Source organism: Microplitis mediator, chromosome 4, assembly GCF_029852145.1.
Source record: "Microplitis mediator isolate UGA2020A chromosome 4, iyMicMedi2.1, whole genome shotgun sequence".
In the NCBI taxonomy this organism is placed as follows: Eukaryota; Metazoa; Arthropoda; class Insecta; order Hymenoptera; family Braconidae; genus Microplitis; species Microplitis mediator.
In genome coordinates, this window is record NC_079972.1 from 8,699,336 (window position 1) to 8,719,229 (window position 19,894).

At 30.1% G+C, this 19,894-nt stretch overlaps 1 protein-coding gene across 3 annotated transcripts in view; it reads left to right on the forward strand.

Moving 5' to 3' along the window:
• LOC130666729 (dipeptidase 1-like) overlaps positions 1–19,894 on the forward strand; it is a 200,668-nt gene that overhangs the window by 65,534 nt on the left and 115,240 nt on the right. For all 3 annotated transcript variants that reach the window (XM_057467963.1, XM_057467961.1, XM_057467960.1), the window contains exon 3: positions 3,911–4,264. In XM_057467963.1, coding sequence (XP_057323946.1) covers positions 3,911–4,264 — 354 coding nt within the window. The remainder of the gene's footprint in view (positions 1–3,910; positions 4,265–19,894) is intronic.

Genomic DNA, 19,894 nt, shown 5'->3' on the forward strand with positions numbered 1-19,894 from the left:
ATTACACAAGTTCTGTTAGCAGAGCGATCGATTCCGTTGTCTCTGAGATTATTCAACGTGTAACGTACCACTGGGACCAAGACCTTGTTTTAATTATCACGGAGTTCTGATTTCATTCGTTAATTCAACCACTATTTTATATACTATACCTCTTTAATCTCTTTCACATTTTTATTTTCAATCATTATCTATCCAGCATTCAAAAGGCTATTGAGTATGGCTTTTCTGTAAAGTTTAATAACTTTCAACTGATCATTAATTTTTTCCCACTTTCTTTTGAATTCGATAAATTTTAATGAAAATTCTCGATTCACTTCACTGATTCAAAGTTCAATAACTATAATTATGATAAAATATTTATTAAAAAATTTTAAACTTTGTTCCTTTAATAATTTCACGTTTTACAAAAGTTACATCTGCTGAGCTTCTTTATCGTTACGATTTTTATTATTTTCGTTTTTCATATTAATTTTATAATAACACATATTATTTTAGCTTATGACCTTATCTTAAGGTAGTTCATTCGCAAACAGACTTTTCATAAGACTTTCATGTGATTGAAATATGATGTCAAGGTAGATGTCCTGCATGTATTTTTGAAAAAATGTTGGAAAATCCAAAAATGCACACCTCAATCGCTCATTTTATTTTTAGTCATTACTTTTATTATATAATATTAATGTATTTTTTTTTTATTATGATCTTTTATTCAATGTACAAATAATCACTTTGATTTTTTTATTTCTTATTTTCAGTTTAATATTTTTTACTACATTTTTTTTTAAATATCCCGCCTTTTGTCTTAGAGGTCGCTTTTTTTCAAACATGTTGATACGCTAGTGCTGCCACCAGTAGTTGATAGAGAGAAACAACGAAAAAAATAGTAACAACAGTAATAAAAAAGCAGCTAAATTTTTCACGAATAATCAGTTTTACGTCGTTAATTAATTACAATTAAACTAAAAGGATTCAGATAGTAATTTTCATAAGGGTTCTTGTGATAAAAATTACAAAGACAATAAAAAAAAAGTTAGGCCGATTCATGGTCTCTATCGAGAGTTATCGTGTTTACAAAGTTTCATACGTCACAATTGACAGCACTGGTTTCTTGTGTTAAAATAGCTTATTTTAAACGAATAAAATAATGAATGGATTTAATATTGGGTTCAAATTGTTCCTTAATAAATTCTCTGTATGCTAGTATACTATTTTGCCTATCTTGGTGTAATAGTAATAGTGTAGAAAGATTTTTATGTGAGTAAAATAGTCGAATAAAGAAAACCGTTCATAAAGCCCCCTCAGCGCTTTCACGCTTGAGGTGTGCAAAATCAGAATTTTTGATCTTTTGTGAAGCGAGATATTGATAATCAAAGTGCACACAGTTAACATGTGGTAGCTCGGACTAACCTAAAAAAAAGTCATATTTTCTTGTATATTTCAAATTATTTTGCTTAAGAATCTTTTCGAAAACTAACAGATTGTAGAAAAAGAAATTTCGAATTTAAGAAAGTTTTTAAATAATCACACTACCGATTAGTGAAAAAGTTGTTAATATTCAAAGAAATCTGTCTCACAATTTCAAATAAGAAAAAGCGAGTAAGCGATATCAAGTAAAAGAGGAAGCTATAGCGAGTGAAAGAGTAAGCAATAGCACACACCATAGGTCGAGAGTGAACTACCTTAACAAGAACAATTTTTTAGAGAACGTTTCATAATCACTAGAGGATTACATCTTAAAACCATAAAGTTTCTCGTTAAAATTTTTTCTATTTTCTATTATGATTATAATATTGTTAATTAGATCGAATTAAAGGCACTTTATAAAAATACCCATTATGAAAAAGCAGCACATTGTAAATAACAAATAGACCATTGTTAAAATTTTTCTTTGACTTTAAAAACAAATTATGGGAAATTATTAACAAGTTCGAAACAGTCAGAAACATGAACTATAAATATCATTGTAAGTTAACTTTGTTACATATTTTATTTTTACATTACATCAAATTTTCAAATCATAGAATACATTCTGAAATGCGCCTCGAGTACCTGTAGCCTATGCTGCTAACATTTGCTATACAGTTACTCGAGGCGCATTTTGGAATGTGATCACGAATTTCATAAAAATTGAAACTTTAGCAAAAACATGAGTGAAGAGTGGAAGGGTAGAAACGAAAGTATTTACTTTTGGTATTCATGCCGAAAGTAATGACGAAACTATACCATATTCTGCCATGTGGGAATCAGCCTCTTTGCTAGCGCTAGGCGGCGCTCGAAAATCACGTACTGTTGCTACACTGTAAAAAATCACCGGGGTAAGTCCAAACGGTGTAGGTGTTAAAATTATCGGTGTTAAATTTATCCCCGAAAGCGGTGTGAAAATAACGCCGCCACCGGTGTAAATATTCTGTACCGGTGTTAAAATAACGCCGCACAGTAAAAAATATTGTGTAAAATCAACACAGTTTGTGTGTTAAAAACGGTTGACACAAAATTTGTGTTGAAATTTCGACACAAACTTTGTGTAACCCCTTTTTAACACAAAGATTATGTTAAAATATCGCCACAAGAGGGCGCAAAGAATCCACAGTAACACACAAAATGTGTTAATAAAGAGTGTATAACACATTTTTTATGTTACAAAAAGTGACACAAACTTTGTGTTAGTTTAACACAAACCGTTTTCGACACAAATACACAATATTTTTTACTGTGCGCCACCGGTGTAAATATTCTAGACCGGTGTTAAAATAACGTCGCCGCCGGTGTAGGTATTCTTTACCGGTGTTAAAATATTTTATTTTGTGAATATTTTTACTTACTCGATCACTATACTTGTTGATAAATGATATTTTTTATTAATTTTCATAAAGAACTGACATTTTTTGTGTTTTATAATCTTTAAAGTTAATACTCCAAGCGGACGCAATTTTCTCCGATTTTACACCTGTTACCCCCCTTTTACACCGGTTACCCCGCTTTTACACCGGTTACCCCGCTTTAACACCGGTTATTTTAACACCGGTGAATTACTCCTCCTACACCGGTGTAATTTCATTTTAATACCGGGCGGAGTTAAAACGAGTCCAGTTTTAACACCGCTCTTTTTACAGTGTACATCTATTTATAAAACCATGAGTCAAAAATAACCGAGTCATTTCTGTACTTTCTTTCATTAAATAAGTAATAATTGTTGACTTATAAATTCGTTATGTTATAAATTAAAATAATGAATTTTCATAACTATTAGGAGAATTAAGTAAACAAAAAAATTCAGCCACTACTTTGACTCACTAGCTTTGTTCGAACCTTCTTAACATCGTACAAAATGTTAACACCGCTACCGATGTTATTTTAGCACCGTTTTCGGGGCTAAATTTAACACCGAGACAACACGGACTTACATCTTTTTTTACAGTGTAAGACTTCCTAGTCGTGTAATTTTTATACTATCATAATGATCATATATATTACCATATTTTTTCAAATGTATAACGCTTTTTTATAGGGCATTAATTTAATTTAAAAATGTCCGACTGAAACCGACTTTAATCACTTGCTAAATTTATTCATTCGTTGACTTATAAATTATTTATTGAAAAAAATAAATCAAAACAATCCAAACAAGACAAGTGAAGTAAAAAAAAATAAAAAAAGTAAAATGAAAATACCGTCTGACTACAATCGAGCATAACCCCGTTAAAACCGAGCATAAAAAGTCCCGCGTGGGCTGATGCTGCAACTCATTTTCTACTTACTTGTCTGCTACCCACTCGCTGGACCATAATCCCCATTATATACATGTTTAGAGTGTCGTGTTAAGTATAGCATAAAAATAAATGAAATAAAAAATGGTTGACGTCATTGAAGCTGACTCAGTTACAAACTATTTTTAAAAATCTTTTTTCAGGAAGTGCCACAGGGTTCGCACCGGCCACAGTCTCGTGTGGGTTTCGAGGATCGTCCGCAGTCACGAGTGGGTGGGTACCCAAGTGACTCGAGGTGTCCTAGTAGACTTGACTACGATGACACCGGAGGTGGCGGTGGTGGGGGAGGCGGCGGGGGTGGCATTAGCGGTGTTGGTTACCTGGACCAAAACGATCCGCGGATGTACTGTACTGGTACCTATTGTATGGGTGACACGATGATGGCAAGTGCCCGAGGCATGTGTGGTGAAGAGGTCGAGCTCGATATGCGACGACATATACAAGCATGCGCTTGCACCTGCAATCACATGGGCTATGGAAATTACATGGACTATCAGGTAAAGAAATTATTATTATCATTATTGAATTTATTATTACTATTATTGTTTATTTATTCAATAACTGGTTCGATATTTTTTCTCCGCTTTCCAGAATTTCGATTTAGTTATCGTTGTTTATTTTTTTAATTTTTTGTAGTTTTGTCGATTCAATTGGTTCTACCGATGCGAATGCAAACCATGAACACAAAAAAAAAATATAAAAAAATTAGCCAAGCGTAAAGAGTTTTAGGCGTCGGTTTTACATTTTTTTCTTTTGTTTTTTTTTTTTTTTATTTTTACGTTGTTTTTTGGTTTGCCTTTTTTTTTGTTTACTAGTTTTAATGTTTTCTGGTGGCATCGTTTGCAGTCTGGATATTTGAATTGGAAAAAGTTATAATATTTTTCTACAACATTATGCTCGGTTTTTATCAAAACAAAAGACAACAAAAGAAAAAAAATTGCAGAATATTCTATTTTGTGCGCATATAGATTTTTTCTTTAATTACCAGCACTCGGTTCAGTGAATTCCACGAATAAATATTCGACGGTAAATATAATAAATATAAAAATTTTGTGCATTAAATGCTGTACGAATCTTTTAAATCTTTTATAGATAAAATTTTAAAAACAAAAAATTTTAAAGTTATATTTTTATCAAGAATTTAATCAATCACGATTTAAATTCTACCTGTGTCTCGTAATTACTCCAATTATTGTGATAAAATCTTTTTCATCTAAATTGAAAAAATAACTGAGCGGGCGTCAATAATTAATTGGAAAAAAATAAATAAAATACTGACATATGGAAAAAAATGATACATCTTGAATAAACTACTTTTTTTACCCTACATTCATTTTATTATTATTATAATTCAATTCCACTCTGATAAAGTGGATTCTATAACAATCCATCCACAAAATGAACAAAAAAAAAAAAAAAAAAAAAAAAAAAAAAACAAAAGATAGAACAAAAGAAATAAACGAAAAAAAATCCAGCGTATTATTCTATTTTCAATTAAACAAAAAGGAATAATGTTTTTCCGTCGTAACCTCTACACCAAGTAATTATCCAATAATCGCAACACGTCCATGGTCTTGTTAATTCATTAATTAATTACTCTCAAATACAGATTAATAACAAAACGACGGTTAAATTATCAATAGAATTCAGATTCATCCATTAGAGTGATAATGATAATAATAATAATAATAATGATAATAATAATTATGCGGACAGTATTATTATATATTCATAATACATAATTATCAATGAATTATTATCCTCATCTTCTTCACTATCATCGTCATCATCATCATCATCATCATCATTATTATATGAATATTTTACAAATACGGTATTGAATGTAGACTTTTTGCAGACGATATGCTCCTTTACATTAGTTGTGATAATTTAAAAGATATTGAACTTAAATTAAATGATTGTTGAAAAGAACTTAACACTTGGCTAATAGTAAATCAACTAAAACTAAATGTAAAAAAGATGGTCTTTATGGTATTACATAATAAAAGAGTTACAAATATGAGAGATCTGTAAAAAGAAAATATATTAGACGACTAAAAAAAAAAATCCGACCAATATGTAGATTTTTTTTCGAGAATCCTATGATTATACAATCATCGAAATCAGTTCGCAAGTTGATGATGATGACATTTGTCTCATTAAATTTCAATGATAATAGAAATAAACAAAAGATTATAGAAGTAATTCTAGAGGATAGATTTTAATAAACAGTTAAATTCAAATCATATTTTATAAATTTGGTAATAATACTTGGGCAGTTACGTAGTGACCGTCGGTTGCTCGTTAATATTATTGTTATTTTTATTATTATTATTATTATTATTATTATTATTATTATTATTATTATTATTATTATTATTATTATTATTATTATTATTATTAGTATTATTATTATTATTATTATTATTATTATTATTATTATTATTATTATTATTATTATTATTATTATTATTATTATTATTATTATTATTATTATTATTTTAATATTATTAATACTATTTAACAAAAATAATCAATATAAACTATTTCAGGAATGATAGAGTACTAATATGTTTTTCTATTCATATTGCTAAATTTAATACAAATATTACTTTATGATTGTCATTATGACTTATTTTCAGAACAAAATCAATAACAAATTAACATTAATATTATTACACACATTACACTGAGTTTTGATCATATTGCAATAATTAATACAAACAACGATATTAATAAATATTTGAATTTAATACCATTAACCAAATTTCAATTAAAATATCCGTTTAATTTTGGCATATGTACTCGTTGAAATTTAAATATAAATATACTTTCAACAACACATCCATAAATATATATACATATAATGGAGGACACTGGAATATGACAACCCACCTAAGCAAGTAATTATCTCTTGTGGCTTTCGACCACTGAGTATAAAAGTGCTTTGATCTTGTTCGAACAAATTTATCATTATTTAACAATAATTTTTACTAAAATTTTTTTTCTCGGGAGCATTACAGCCTACCCCTAAAAATTATTTTAAAAAATCTTAGTTTAATAATTTATTTCCAAATGAATCTCCAATGATCTCTCAATATTTTTTTATAAAAAAGTGGTTTTATTCATGAGCACCATCTGTCCCGCCAAAAAAAAAAATTATAAAAAAAGAAAACTTCAGATTATATTGAAATTGTTTATTGGAATGTCTTCTTGACATTGGTGCATTTTTTTCTTGTTTAATTGCTATAGAAAATTAGAGATCATTTAAGTTGACGACAACCCTGCTTTGACATTTGGCGGTAGTAGAGCACTACCTCTCCGCTTCGCGTTTGAGGTGTGCAATAAAAATTATTGTTTCATAAAAAAAATTTTTATTTTTGTAGAATTTTTGGGTATTTTATTTTACCCCATATTTGTTGTTCTGTTCTTAAATACTCAATAAACTCTAGACCATGAAAAAATTATCGAAAAATAATTTTTTTTTCCTTTTAACCAAATTTTGAGCTTAAAAGCCTTCATACCCCGGTCTCACCTTTATGATATTTATATTATGTTTTTAATAATAATAATAATGATATTGTATATATATATATTAGTTAGGATATAAGTTACTAAGCGGTAAAAGTTGTATCGAATTTAAGCTTATGAGAAAGCGTTGACTGAAAAGTTTAAAAAGGTTGACACACAGAAGGTGGATCATGAAACCACGAAAGCTAGTGTTGAGTGTAGAATGTAGAGAGTAAAGAGTAAAGAGCAGAGAGTAGTATATAGAGTAAGTAGTGAGTAGTGAGGAGAAAACCCAAGTATAGATGAGTAGAGGAAAAGCTTAAAGAGTATGAGTAAACTGGAAATAGTAGTAGTCGTTGATGCTGGTTACGGAGAAGCGCGGAGACGACGGGAACGGTTATCCAACTGGTTTTACTGCACTGCAGTTGTGAGAAATTTAACAAAGTGGTGTGTGCACCACTAGTAGTCGTAACCTTGTTACACTGGAACTGGAAGCGCCGAGCAAGGATCCACTGGCTCTTATACACGTTGTGTATTTGTGAGCTATGCTGTACTGAAAACAGAAAAGGAGAATGATGTGGCTCGATGCCCTCTGGCGCATGTTTCATTTTTATTCTCTCAGTTCTTCGTTTAGTTGCTTTATGTCTTTTTACGTAATATGCATACACAACTCAGTGTCGCCAGCTTACTTTATATATTTTCCTCGGCTAACTCGTAAGCTCATCAACTTCTTGATCCTTGTCAAGCTTACGGTACTCTCAGATCTACATTATACATCATACACTGAATTACATTATTATTTATTGTTACTATTACAATTGTTGTTGTTGCTTTCACAATTTTATTTAACGCCACGTTTAATTTATGTGCGCCATTCATAATCACTGTTGCAAACTTGGTTTCATAGACAAGTTTAATGATAAATGTAAACGGATGTTACAAATGTGTTTTTATTATAAAACCCCGAGTTGAAATATTAGGCGTAAATTGAATGTTTTTGTTTGTGTTTTGATTCATAAAAAATTGGTAAGTTAATAAGTTATAATTTTAATTTAACAATAACATTAATTAATTTATTTCGATATTTGTAATCACAATTTTTATAACCTGGATATGAAATAATATATGAACAGATATAGAGAGATAAGTATTAAAGATATAAGCGAGGTGTATAAAAAACGTCATTCTAAGAGAACAGAGTACGAATTTTTTTGCTTCGCCTTTATGGCTCACGGCATCGGCAATATGATAAGTCGCTCCAAAACCTCTCTATGCACAGACAACTCTACAGCATTTCTCTACCTAAAACATGTCCATCGTAAAATAAAACTATCCTTGAACTGATTATTCCAAAACATCTCTATCCAGAACAACTCTCCTCAAGCTCAAGCTTTACTCCGAAACTTCTATTCAATGACATAACTATCCGAAATAAAACTATTCGTTATCGATTTAACTAGAAAATAATCGGTAACTGAGAAAACATGTTAGTTAACAAGGAAATCCACGTGCTTTTTCAGTTACCGATGATTTTTTAGCGTTTCGGAGTAAAACTTGAGCTTGAGGAGTTGTTCTGGATAGAGATATTTTGAAGTAATCAGTTCAAGAATAGTTTTATTTTACGATAGACATGTTTTAGGCAGATGTATCCTGTAGTGCATGGAGAGGTTTTGGAGCGACTTGCACGGTAAGAAATGCATGGCGTTCAACACCATGCTGGTATGGTCTCAAGACACATACTAAAATAGTATATGTGAAATATTCCAAGGCAGTATTGTAACGAGTCCCGGAAGTATGGCGCTGTTTACTATACTGTATAGTACTGGAGCTATTGTATTGCTCACACGTATGCATAGCAGGCACGGCGAAACAGCATTGCCCTGAGACCCATACTACAATGCCGAGGGCACAATGCTACTAGTTTTTCCCGCCATAATTTTTGGCGTGTCAATCAATGTATACTATCGTATTACCACCAAAACTATATAGATGTCGTTGTGTAGATACGGCAATGCAGTATGGGCCTGACGGCCATACTGACATTGCGGCGTCCGCGACAACTATCGCCAATGTTACTATTCCCGCAATGCACCGTAAAAAATCTTGTGTAAAATCAACACAGTTTATGTGTTAAAAACGGTTGACACGAAATTTGTGTTGAAATTTCGACACAAACTTTGTGTAACTCTTTTTTAACACAGAGATTATGTTGAAATATCGCCACAAGAGGGCGCAAAGAATTCCACAGTAACACACAAAATGTGTTAATAAAGAGTGTATAACACATTTTTTATGTTACAAAATAAAGTGACGCCAACTTTGTGTTAGTTTAACACACTACAATTTTTAACACAAACCGTTTTCGACACAAATACACAATATTTTTTACTGTGTGGTTGAATCATCTGTGCATACAATTTTATAATTTATAAAAATCTACGATACCATACAGTATGACGTTCACGCCCATACTGGCATAGTGATATCCGCAAAATATTTCTTACCGTGTATGTTTTGGATTCGTGACAGCCCAATCTACGTTTTGAATAAGTTAAAAAACGTCAAATTAAGTTGTTAATAACCAAAACGTTCAATTTACGTTGAAAACGTTCAATTTACGTCTAATATTTCGACTCGGGACGTGCGTGATTATTTTTGTTGATGAGTTAAAATTTTTTGGGTTAATTGAAATTACTAAAATATTTATTCAACAATAATTTAAAAATTAGTAATCAAGTAGTTTAAATTTAAGAGGTAGAAATAATATTCAGTTTTTATTAATTAACGGACAAACTATTCATTATATTTTCAGTTTATTTATGTTTATACTAATTAATTTTATCCACTTTAGAATATGAAATAAATAAATTATAAACCCGAGTCTGGTATTCCCACAAAAACTCATCTATTAAAAGCGTAGAAAATTAAGCATGGAAATAAAATAATAAATATAATATTTTTAAATTTATTGCTATCATATTTTTTAAGCTAAATTATTTACAAAAAAAAAAATCTAATTATCATTTATAAACGTACTGGAAAATATGGATTCAATTTTTATTATTAGGTAACTAATTTGGATGCTTCTATTTATTTATTTAATTTTCACTTAAATATTTGAATATTCAAATTTATGTTTATTTGATAATGGAGTTGTGAGTAGTTACGTCACCATTTTTTCGGTCAAATGTAATGCTCTGATAAATTTGGGAATACCCGGGTCATAAAAATAACTTGATTTTGGCGTAATTTTAAAAATAAAAATAAATCGTCTACTCTCTTAAAGTGAACCAGTGAAATTCCACTGATTCAACCAGTGAACTTTTAGTCACTGGTTAAACCAGTGAATTTCACTGGTTGAATCAGTGAACGTCGCGCTCACTGGTTTCAACCAGTGAACTAAAAATATGTAAGCGCGCGGGTACAGCAGCATTCTGTACATGAGTATTTTAAGTGTTTTATTGTGTCAATAAATAAGTAATATTTATTGATTATCTTCATGTAATATTTCAACTAACGTTTATATAACAATAATAATTATATGACACAATTTTTACAGAGTCTAAAAATAAATAACTTTGGAGTAATTTCAATAGCTTGGAGCTAACCTCAAAAATGAATGACATAATTTTAAAATTAAACAATATAAAGAGCCCATTGAAAATGGAAACAAATTAATTTTTTATAAATCCTAATAAATATTATTTATTTTATTACTAAATAATTTTTAATTAAATATAATTGTTATTAAGACTCTTTTAGTTCACTTTGTTTTTCAATAAACGTTTATAATAAATAAAATTAATCTAACCTATTGTGTTTATATTTATGTAGTACACTAGCGTATCACTGGTTCAACCAGTGAATTTCACTGGTTCAACCAGTGAGCCAAGCGATCATCTTAGTCCACTGGTTGAATCAGTGAATTTTACTGGTTGAACCAGTGATCGCTCGATTCACTGGTTGAACCAGTGGATTTCACTGGTAAATCAGTGGATTTCACTGGAGAATCAGTGAAATTTCACTGGTTCATTTTAAGAGAGTAGAAAGACAAATGCAAGTCAAGCTTAAGTTTTTTTTTTAATAAATAAAAGTCACATTCTAAGATATGAAAACACATTTGGTTCTGACTTGCTTTTGACTAAGTTGTCTTCCTTAATACCGATTTACGCCAACTGAGTCAAATTAAAATCCCGTTGTCTTAGATTTGACTTAAATTTAAGTCATTTAAGTCAAATCCAAGTCAACGTGACTTGAATTTGACTAAGTTGACTTAAATTTTTAAGTACAAAAAGTCATGTTGAAGTTAGAGAAAATAAGTGCACCTAAAATCGAGTTAACTAAGTCAAATGCAACTCAAAAAAACTATAGCAGTCAATACAAAGTTATTTTTTTGGCCCGGGTATGTTTTATTATTGTATTTCTCGGAATCTAGGACGTTCTCATTTATATTATTTATGCCTATTTTAGTTGTAGCTCTTGTGATATTTTGTTGCATTTTGAAGTAGAAAAAAAAATTTAGATCCAATAACTTATTTGATTTTCGGTGTTTTGCGGTGACTGGTCCGTAGGTTATTTGCTGTTTGAAAATGGTTTATTTTTTTGTTACGATCAAAAACAACATACAGTACCCGAGTCAAAAAACAAATTTGGATTTAAGTTTCAAAGTTCTCAATGAGGTTTTTGAGAATCAATTTAAAATTTTAAGATTGACAACAGTATTGAAAGTTATCCTAGTTTAGTCCTTAAAATACTAGTTACGACCCATATTACCACTTTGAGGACTAAACTGGAATAACATAATCTGGATTAGAGCCTCAAAATACTCAAAACATACAGGAATAGTTTTATCCACATTTGAACCTCAAAAGCCTCATTCGACGTATTTTCTCTCCTTCCTTTTCTATCTAAAATTTTTCAAAGTCTGAACTATAACTTTTCATTCGTTGAGGATTTTGAGGTCTCAGTTATAGTTTAAAATCGATTAATTATTAGTATTTAGACCTTATAGTTTTCATTGAGGATTTTGAGTACTAAAGTAGAGTTACGTTCTGGACGGCAAATGAAATATCAAAGGAATTGAGGCTTTTGAAGACTAAACTAAAATTTGTTTTTTGATTCGGGTAAATAGAGTAGCGTTCAAACTATGAGTATCTATTATAAATGAAACATAACAATTTATATTTTTTTTTATTACAAAAATTAAAAACCATTAACTTATTATGAGAATAACCCATACAAAATCGCCGTTAATGGAAAAAATGCCGTAGGTCGGCCAATGTCTGATTGCCATCGCTCGGCCAAGCATTGGCAATTCGTAATGGGCCAAACCTGGTTAATTACCAGCAGCCTTTTAATTTTTTATCAAGATAGCGTAGTCAAATCGAAATGAATTTTTATTAAAATTTTTGAATGTATATGCAATGGCATTGCTGGTTTCAGAATACGACTTCCCGTAATCCCTTTAAAGGAAACGTCAGACATACGACGCTGCCGATGGCTGGCCAATGAATGGCTACTTATGACTGGTCGATTATCGGTTCGCAATGTTGGGCTACTGTTGGTGAATCAGTGGTCCATGATTGATTCTTGTTAAATCATTTACCTTGCTTAAATAGTTTAAACGTTAATGATCACAAACTCTGTTAGGTTAATAATAATAAATTTTTTGTTTAATTAAATTTATTTGCTTGCTTGGCCGATTGCTGGCTGCCATTAATCGGCCGATAGTCGAGCGCCATTAATGGGCCGAGGTTATCATTCCGGCTGCAAGCCGTTTATCGGCCAATAAAAATTGCCATTGCTGAGCCATTAATCGACATTCTTTGCCTAGTAATGGCCCGATCTAGGGCCGATTTCCAAACTTTGTATGAGAAATTAACTTTAAATTTAAATATAAATTTCTATGAAATAATAACCACTAAAACCATAGAACATGTACCAAGTCAGTAAAATAGTTTGTGGAAACAAAAATATTTGTCTAACTGCACAAACTTGATTATCATGCTGACTGATAAACTTGAGATATTTAATGTTATTTTATAATTTTTAATCCATTTACTTAATGGATCTATCAAAGTCTGCACCACAATTTTCATTTTATTTATTGTTAATTATCCTTGTTTATCAGTAACAAATTTACTTGTTACAACTATAATATTTTAAATGCTCGTTATGTAGGAAAATAAATTAGAAGCTATTTTAAAACTCTCAAATATTGTTTTCATTAAAACGGGAATAAAGTATCGATTAAAGTGTTAATAATTAAATTAAAACTGTGACCCTTTGAAAGTTTATCTTATTTTTATCAATCTCAGTTGTTCAATACCAATTAATTACTTACATTATCGTAGAAAAAATAACTGCAGACCAAAGTAACCTCGTTCCACAAATAGATAGCTTGGCTAGACCATTTTTATTTTTTGCCACCACAACTGTGATAAATATAAATCGAAAACCTGAGGTCACGTTTTAATTAACATTCATAAGATGTAAATAAAAATTTGTTACTTAAATTTTTCAACTCGGTAAAAAAAATATTTTTAAAAAAATTATGTCATACATTCATTCTATTTAATAAATCTGAATATCTCCAAACAAAAGTATACACACAAAATAAATTCGAGTTACGATTAAATGAGCTTAAATTAAAGCTTTGAAGGTTGTAAAATACAGGCATTATAAACAAGAACACAACAATAATAATGGTAGCAACAGTAATAATACAACGTAATATATTCAAAAGTAAATTGAAACGCGGAATAAACAAAAATATCGCATTTATTACTGCTCAGCTATTCACAAACTTTAATTAAAAATGTATAATTACTACAAGAGCTTACTGAATTAAAAATTTAAAAAAAAAATAATAAATAAAAGAATAGAAAAAAAAAAAATTAAATTCGTATTTTTACATTGTCAATCACAAATAAATGAACGTAAAACCCAATTAAAATATTTCAAGCTCATCGATTCGGTAATACACCAACTACCATATAAATATATAACGCGTACGTATCTGTATAAACTAAAACCGCAGATGAATTTTTCACTCGATAAATTTTTATCAAAGTCTCCGTCGCAAAAAGTAATTTCCCAGTCCCATTCTACGGTCTCTTTGACCCTCGTTCACGCCTCCTGAAAAAGCGTATTAAAAAAAAAAAAAAAAATAAACCAGAGGGAGGAAGAAAAAGAAAAAAAGGAAAACACTGTCTGACGAGAGTACTTATTCTTCAGAGGAATAAAAAAATAAAGAGAAAAAAAAAACTTACGGTCCACCCTCACGCTTTACCTCTCAGTACATTTTCATCTTTATCATGACCACAGTGTATATAACGTCATGACTAGATTTTTTTTTATATTTTTTGTCGTCGACGAGTGAGAATACCCAGAGCCATCCCTGGTGGATGGTGAAAGGTCGAAAGAGTACATGCTATTTCGTAAGGATTCTTAGGTAAAGCTTTTGTTTGCAACCCTTCTTCGTCTTCTGCTACTTCTATGTCTGCTTTTTTTTTTCTGGTATATATAAATATACATGAAATGAAAAGTGGAGGCCCCCTTCGTCTCGGAAAGTAACTTCTTCTGCCGGAGGGTGTCAAATATTCACTACCCACTCGGCGGGAAAGTATTTTCTTACGTCAAATAAAAACTCTGTGGGGGGTGAGTTAGAGATAAATATATATTTTTTTTAAACGTTAGTTTATAGCTCGGTGGTTTATAAATTAATCATCAGTGATTTTTAAATTTATTGTTGAGATTTTTTGTTGTTTAATAAAATGAAAATGATTTATTATTAAAATGGGATATTGATTTATGTGTCATCGTGAGTGAAATATTTAAGTTATTATTAAATATTTTCGTAATATTTTAATAATAAATACTGAGACAGTAATTTATTTTTACTTTTATATTATTTTTCTTGAAAACAATTTATAAATTTATTAAAACTTTTCGTGCTTTTGAACTTTGTACGACAACAAATATTTACAAATCCAGTTATTTGATACTTTATATATCCGCTTTTTCACAGTGTATATACACTGTGAAAAAGCGGTGTTCAAATTAACTCACACCGTCGTTGCGATGTTACCTAACGGTGTTAAAACGGTGTACACGTGAAGTAAATTAATTCCGATCGAAGTATGAAGGTTTGAGTCTACACTGTAAAAAATTTTTGGTGAAAAAATGGTCCTCGAAGACTTTACACGGTTTGCTTGGTGTGAATTGACGGTGTGAAATATCAAGCGATGTACTTTTAACACGGAATGACGGTTTTTCTTCACACCGTTCGATGTTATTACCGCAGATATTATCCAATAAAATAATCTGCCATGAAAAATTATCAAATTATAGGGGTGGGAGGCGCAAAACGGGGTACTTAAGGAAATACCAAGTTTTCGAGGACTCAAATACACTAAAACTTTTGTTTTTTAATGATATTCAAAGTAAATAGAAAAAATTTTCAGTTAAGGTTAAAAAAAAAATTTTTTATTTTTGCGGGCAAAATCGGGTATAGGGGGATACCCGATTTTGCCCGCAAAAATAAAAAATTTTTTTTTTAACCTTAACTGAAAATTTTTTCTATTTACTTTGAATATCATTAAAAAACAAAAGTTTTAGTGTATTTACCCCCTAAAAGGAGTAAAAAAAAAAATTTTGGATTTTAAATTAATTTGATTAAGTTGAATTTTTTGTAAGTAATTTACATAAAGAAAAATTATATTTTACCTTTTTTATTAGATGCAAAGAAAGAAAAACAAATTTTTAATAGTTTTTATCATAAAACAAAAGTCATTAATATTTTTCAATTGACAATTGATTTTTGAAAAAGTTAAACAAAAAAATTCAAAATAACGCTCAATTATATTTACAAAAGTGGTTTTGGAATTTTTAAAAAGCATTTGAAATATAAAAATTTTTTTTAATAAAATTTTGGGGGTATCCCGTTTTGCCTACCCTGCCCTCTTTTGCCCCCTTTCCCCTATATAGATTACAGCACTAGTAAATCATCATTCTTATTAATGTAGGCTATTTTAAAAGAAAAATTAAATACCCAGTGTCGAAGTAATCGAGAGTTCTCAATAAAGAACTTATACATTTATATTACTGGTGGTGTAAATGTTCTAATTCACACGGCCCAAGATTTAACACCGTGCATCGTGTAGCTTTCACACCGCACAGTTAGAAATGTTTTGTATTTGTGTTAAAAAATTATTTGGTTAAATTTTTCGTGTTGATTTTCAACACAGAAATCTGTTAATTCGACACAAACGATTTGTGTTTTTTAATACTTTAACGGGTTTTTTATGTTAAATTGACTAATTTTTCTTATCATTAATTTTTGAAACAACAAAAATTTTTTGTTATTTTAACATCGTTTTCGGAGTTTTATTTAACACCACGATAGCGTGGACTTACACCGTTTTTATTGCAGGGTATATGTGTGGCGTTTGCCATAGAAACTGCGATCGATAATTTATTCGGCAATGTTCGTAGCCGGATCGATCATTATCGGTTTTCTATCATATTTTCTTTTCTATCCTATTCGTATGGGATATTATGGATTAAGTGCTTACGAGTGAAATTGAGCACACGGATTCTCGTTTTATACAAAATTACCTTTTTTATTTTTACTGTGTCACGTTTTTCGATAAATACAATGTTATTCAACATAATTAGTTGGTTCAATTAATTTATTTACATTAAACCTAGCAACTAAATATATTGGGGACGAGGGGCAGAGGGCGGGGAATCTAAAGTCGTGTTGCAGTAAATAATTTGTCAATAAAAAGTAAATAATATCTTAAATGAGGATTACAATAATGAAACCTATTAATTTGGATGTTCTTTAATAAAAAATTCTAAAACGCCCAAGAATGTAATTTATCTGGCAACGACCTTTTTAATATTGCTCACTAAACATTAACTTCTTTTTTTTATTATCAGCATATTTTCTCCGACTTCTTGATATTATCGACGCATAAAGTACAGGAAAATTATTAAAAAAGACCATAAACGATATTAAGTCACCTAAAAATAAAATTATTCGTGCTTTTAATCTCGTCACTAATTACATAATTTTCCTGCTTGACATTTCGAAATTAAAAAATTACGTATTCATAAATTTTCTATAAAATTTCCACACTTTGATGAATGTGAATCATTGAATTTTTACAATATTTACGATCTATTTATTGCGCCGTGACTGTCTTCATTTATTACCATGTGATTATCCAGTATGTGTCAAGATCGTTAAAGCTATTAATTGTTGTCATTATTCTGAAATGTATATTCAAAATTTTTAATAAATTTTTTATATTTTAGAGTATAATTACATATAATAATCAAATATTTCGGAATAACAAAATAGTATTAAATTAAAAACGATATAACTACTTGAGTGAATGTGATTTTATCATTCCCCAGTCTTTTGAGAGCCAACGAGGGTTATTTTGTTTGGGAACAAATTTCCACCATAATTTAATTATTTTATTAGCGAAGTCTGGAGCAGAAAGGGATACCCCGAAAATTTCGTTAAATAGAATTTTTTTATTGGTTAGTTTAGTAAAATCTACGTCTCCTCCAAAAAGCATAGTGAAACGAAGTATTTGGGGTAAATAGGAGCACCTAAGAAATTTATGGAAATAAAAGAAGGTAGGGAACGGTTTTTGGCCACTTTACAGCCAGTTTTGAACACTCAAAAAATTTGAATAAAATAATTTGTAAAAGACGGGATAACATAATTAATTTTTTTAATATTTTTCAAAATACTTTTATCCCGCTATTAACATAAGAATTTCATTTTACACTTTTTCATTAATTAAAATAAAGCATTAAATGTCCAAAAATGGAGCAATGGCCACAAATGGTACCTCTATCATAGAACATACCTAGGCCAGTAAAAAAGAAAGCCTCATACCACATGTTTGTCAGCCTCGGCCAACAATTACATGTCATCTGAGACTTTTCTTATTTTACTGGCCTTATTACATACTAGGGATGTAATTTACTATTATTCCTTTGCATTCAATAATTATGTGAAATGTCATTTTTCTTTATTAAGTACTTATTAATTTATTAATTACTTACAAAAAAATTTAATTTATTTAATATCCACAATTTTTTTGTTTTCACTTTTTTTAGGGGGTACCCCACTTTGCCCGCAGAAATGAAAATTTTTTTTTTTTCAACGGTAACTGAAAATTCCTTCTATTTACTTTGAATATAATTAAAAAAAAAAGATTTAGCGTATTTGAGTCCTCGAAAACTTGGTATTTCCTTAAGTACCCCCTTTTGCCCCTCCCTCCCCTATATTCTGAATATCATTAAAAAAAAAAAAAAAATTAACGTATTTGAGTTCCCGAAAGCTTAGTATTTCCTTAAGTACCCTGTTTTGCCCCCCCCCCTCATATTTCTCATTATTTATTAATATAAATCTCTATCTTAAATATTTACCTTTCTTAACATTACGTACTTTATTTATCACTACTCATAAGTACATTTTACATTTTTTACTAGAAAAAAATATTTTAATTTTTTTTACGTCACAAAAAAATCAGTCTACAAAATGTACGGTAAAATACAAAAATTTTTAATATTGTAGAAGCAAATATTGAATTTTTTTTTCTGATAAAGAATAAAAAAATGTTGTTACTAATTGATTATTAATTAAATAATTAAATTAAACCTATGGAAAGTAAATTAATTAATAGTAAAAATATATAAGACTTAATATTTCATCAGTATAATTTAATAGAAGGAAATCAGATTGCTGTCAAATGACTAACCGAAGGGAGAGGGCATCTGGCAAAACCGTGAAAGGAATAGTAAACGGTTGCCGTGAAATTGGCAATTGGTAAAAGAAAGTATAGGGGTAAAGTAAAAATGAATAAAAAAAAAAATGTACGGACGGTTAGAGCATGAGTTTTCTTGAGAAAGTTGGTCGTCAGTACCGCGAGTGAAATTCACGGGTAAGGCTGGCTGTGAGGGTGGTCGGTTAAAGGGACGATTGGGAGGGTCGCCGCATAGAAAGCGATGGAGCATAACTAACGCTGCAGCAGTGAGGCTGCTGTATTATAGAGAGTTGGCTGGTGTACTGCGAATAGGAGAAAGAGAGAGGCCGCGGGAAATGGCAGCGATGGGGTCAGAGATGGAGGGCAGGAGGAAGGGAGAGAAAGAGGACAAGCTGGTGCTGCGAACATCGGCAGGGGATGCTGCTGTTATGCTCGGTATTGATGTCAAGGTCTTACATCTCGGTCGAGTCGTGGGCGACAAGCGAAATCAATAGGATCGAATCGTTACCATCAGCTCCCAAACCTCAACTTTTGTTTTATTTTATTTCTTTTTTAACTTTCTTTTTATCATATTGTCACGTTTTTAGATTTTCTACTATCACTTCTCCGTCCACTATATCTTTTTCTCGTTTACATTTTTTTATTATATTCATTTTTGTATCGTAGAATGGGAACGATAGAAACCTTTAAATTCTCATATTTTATATCGATTATATGTAACTAGAATTATTTATGAAAAAAAAAAGACATTTTAGTCTCAATGACGAGATGATTTAAATTTTAGAAAACCTTTTGAAAATTCGAAAATGTATTTATTTATTTATT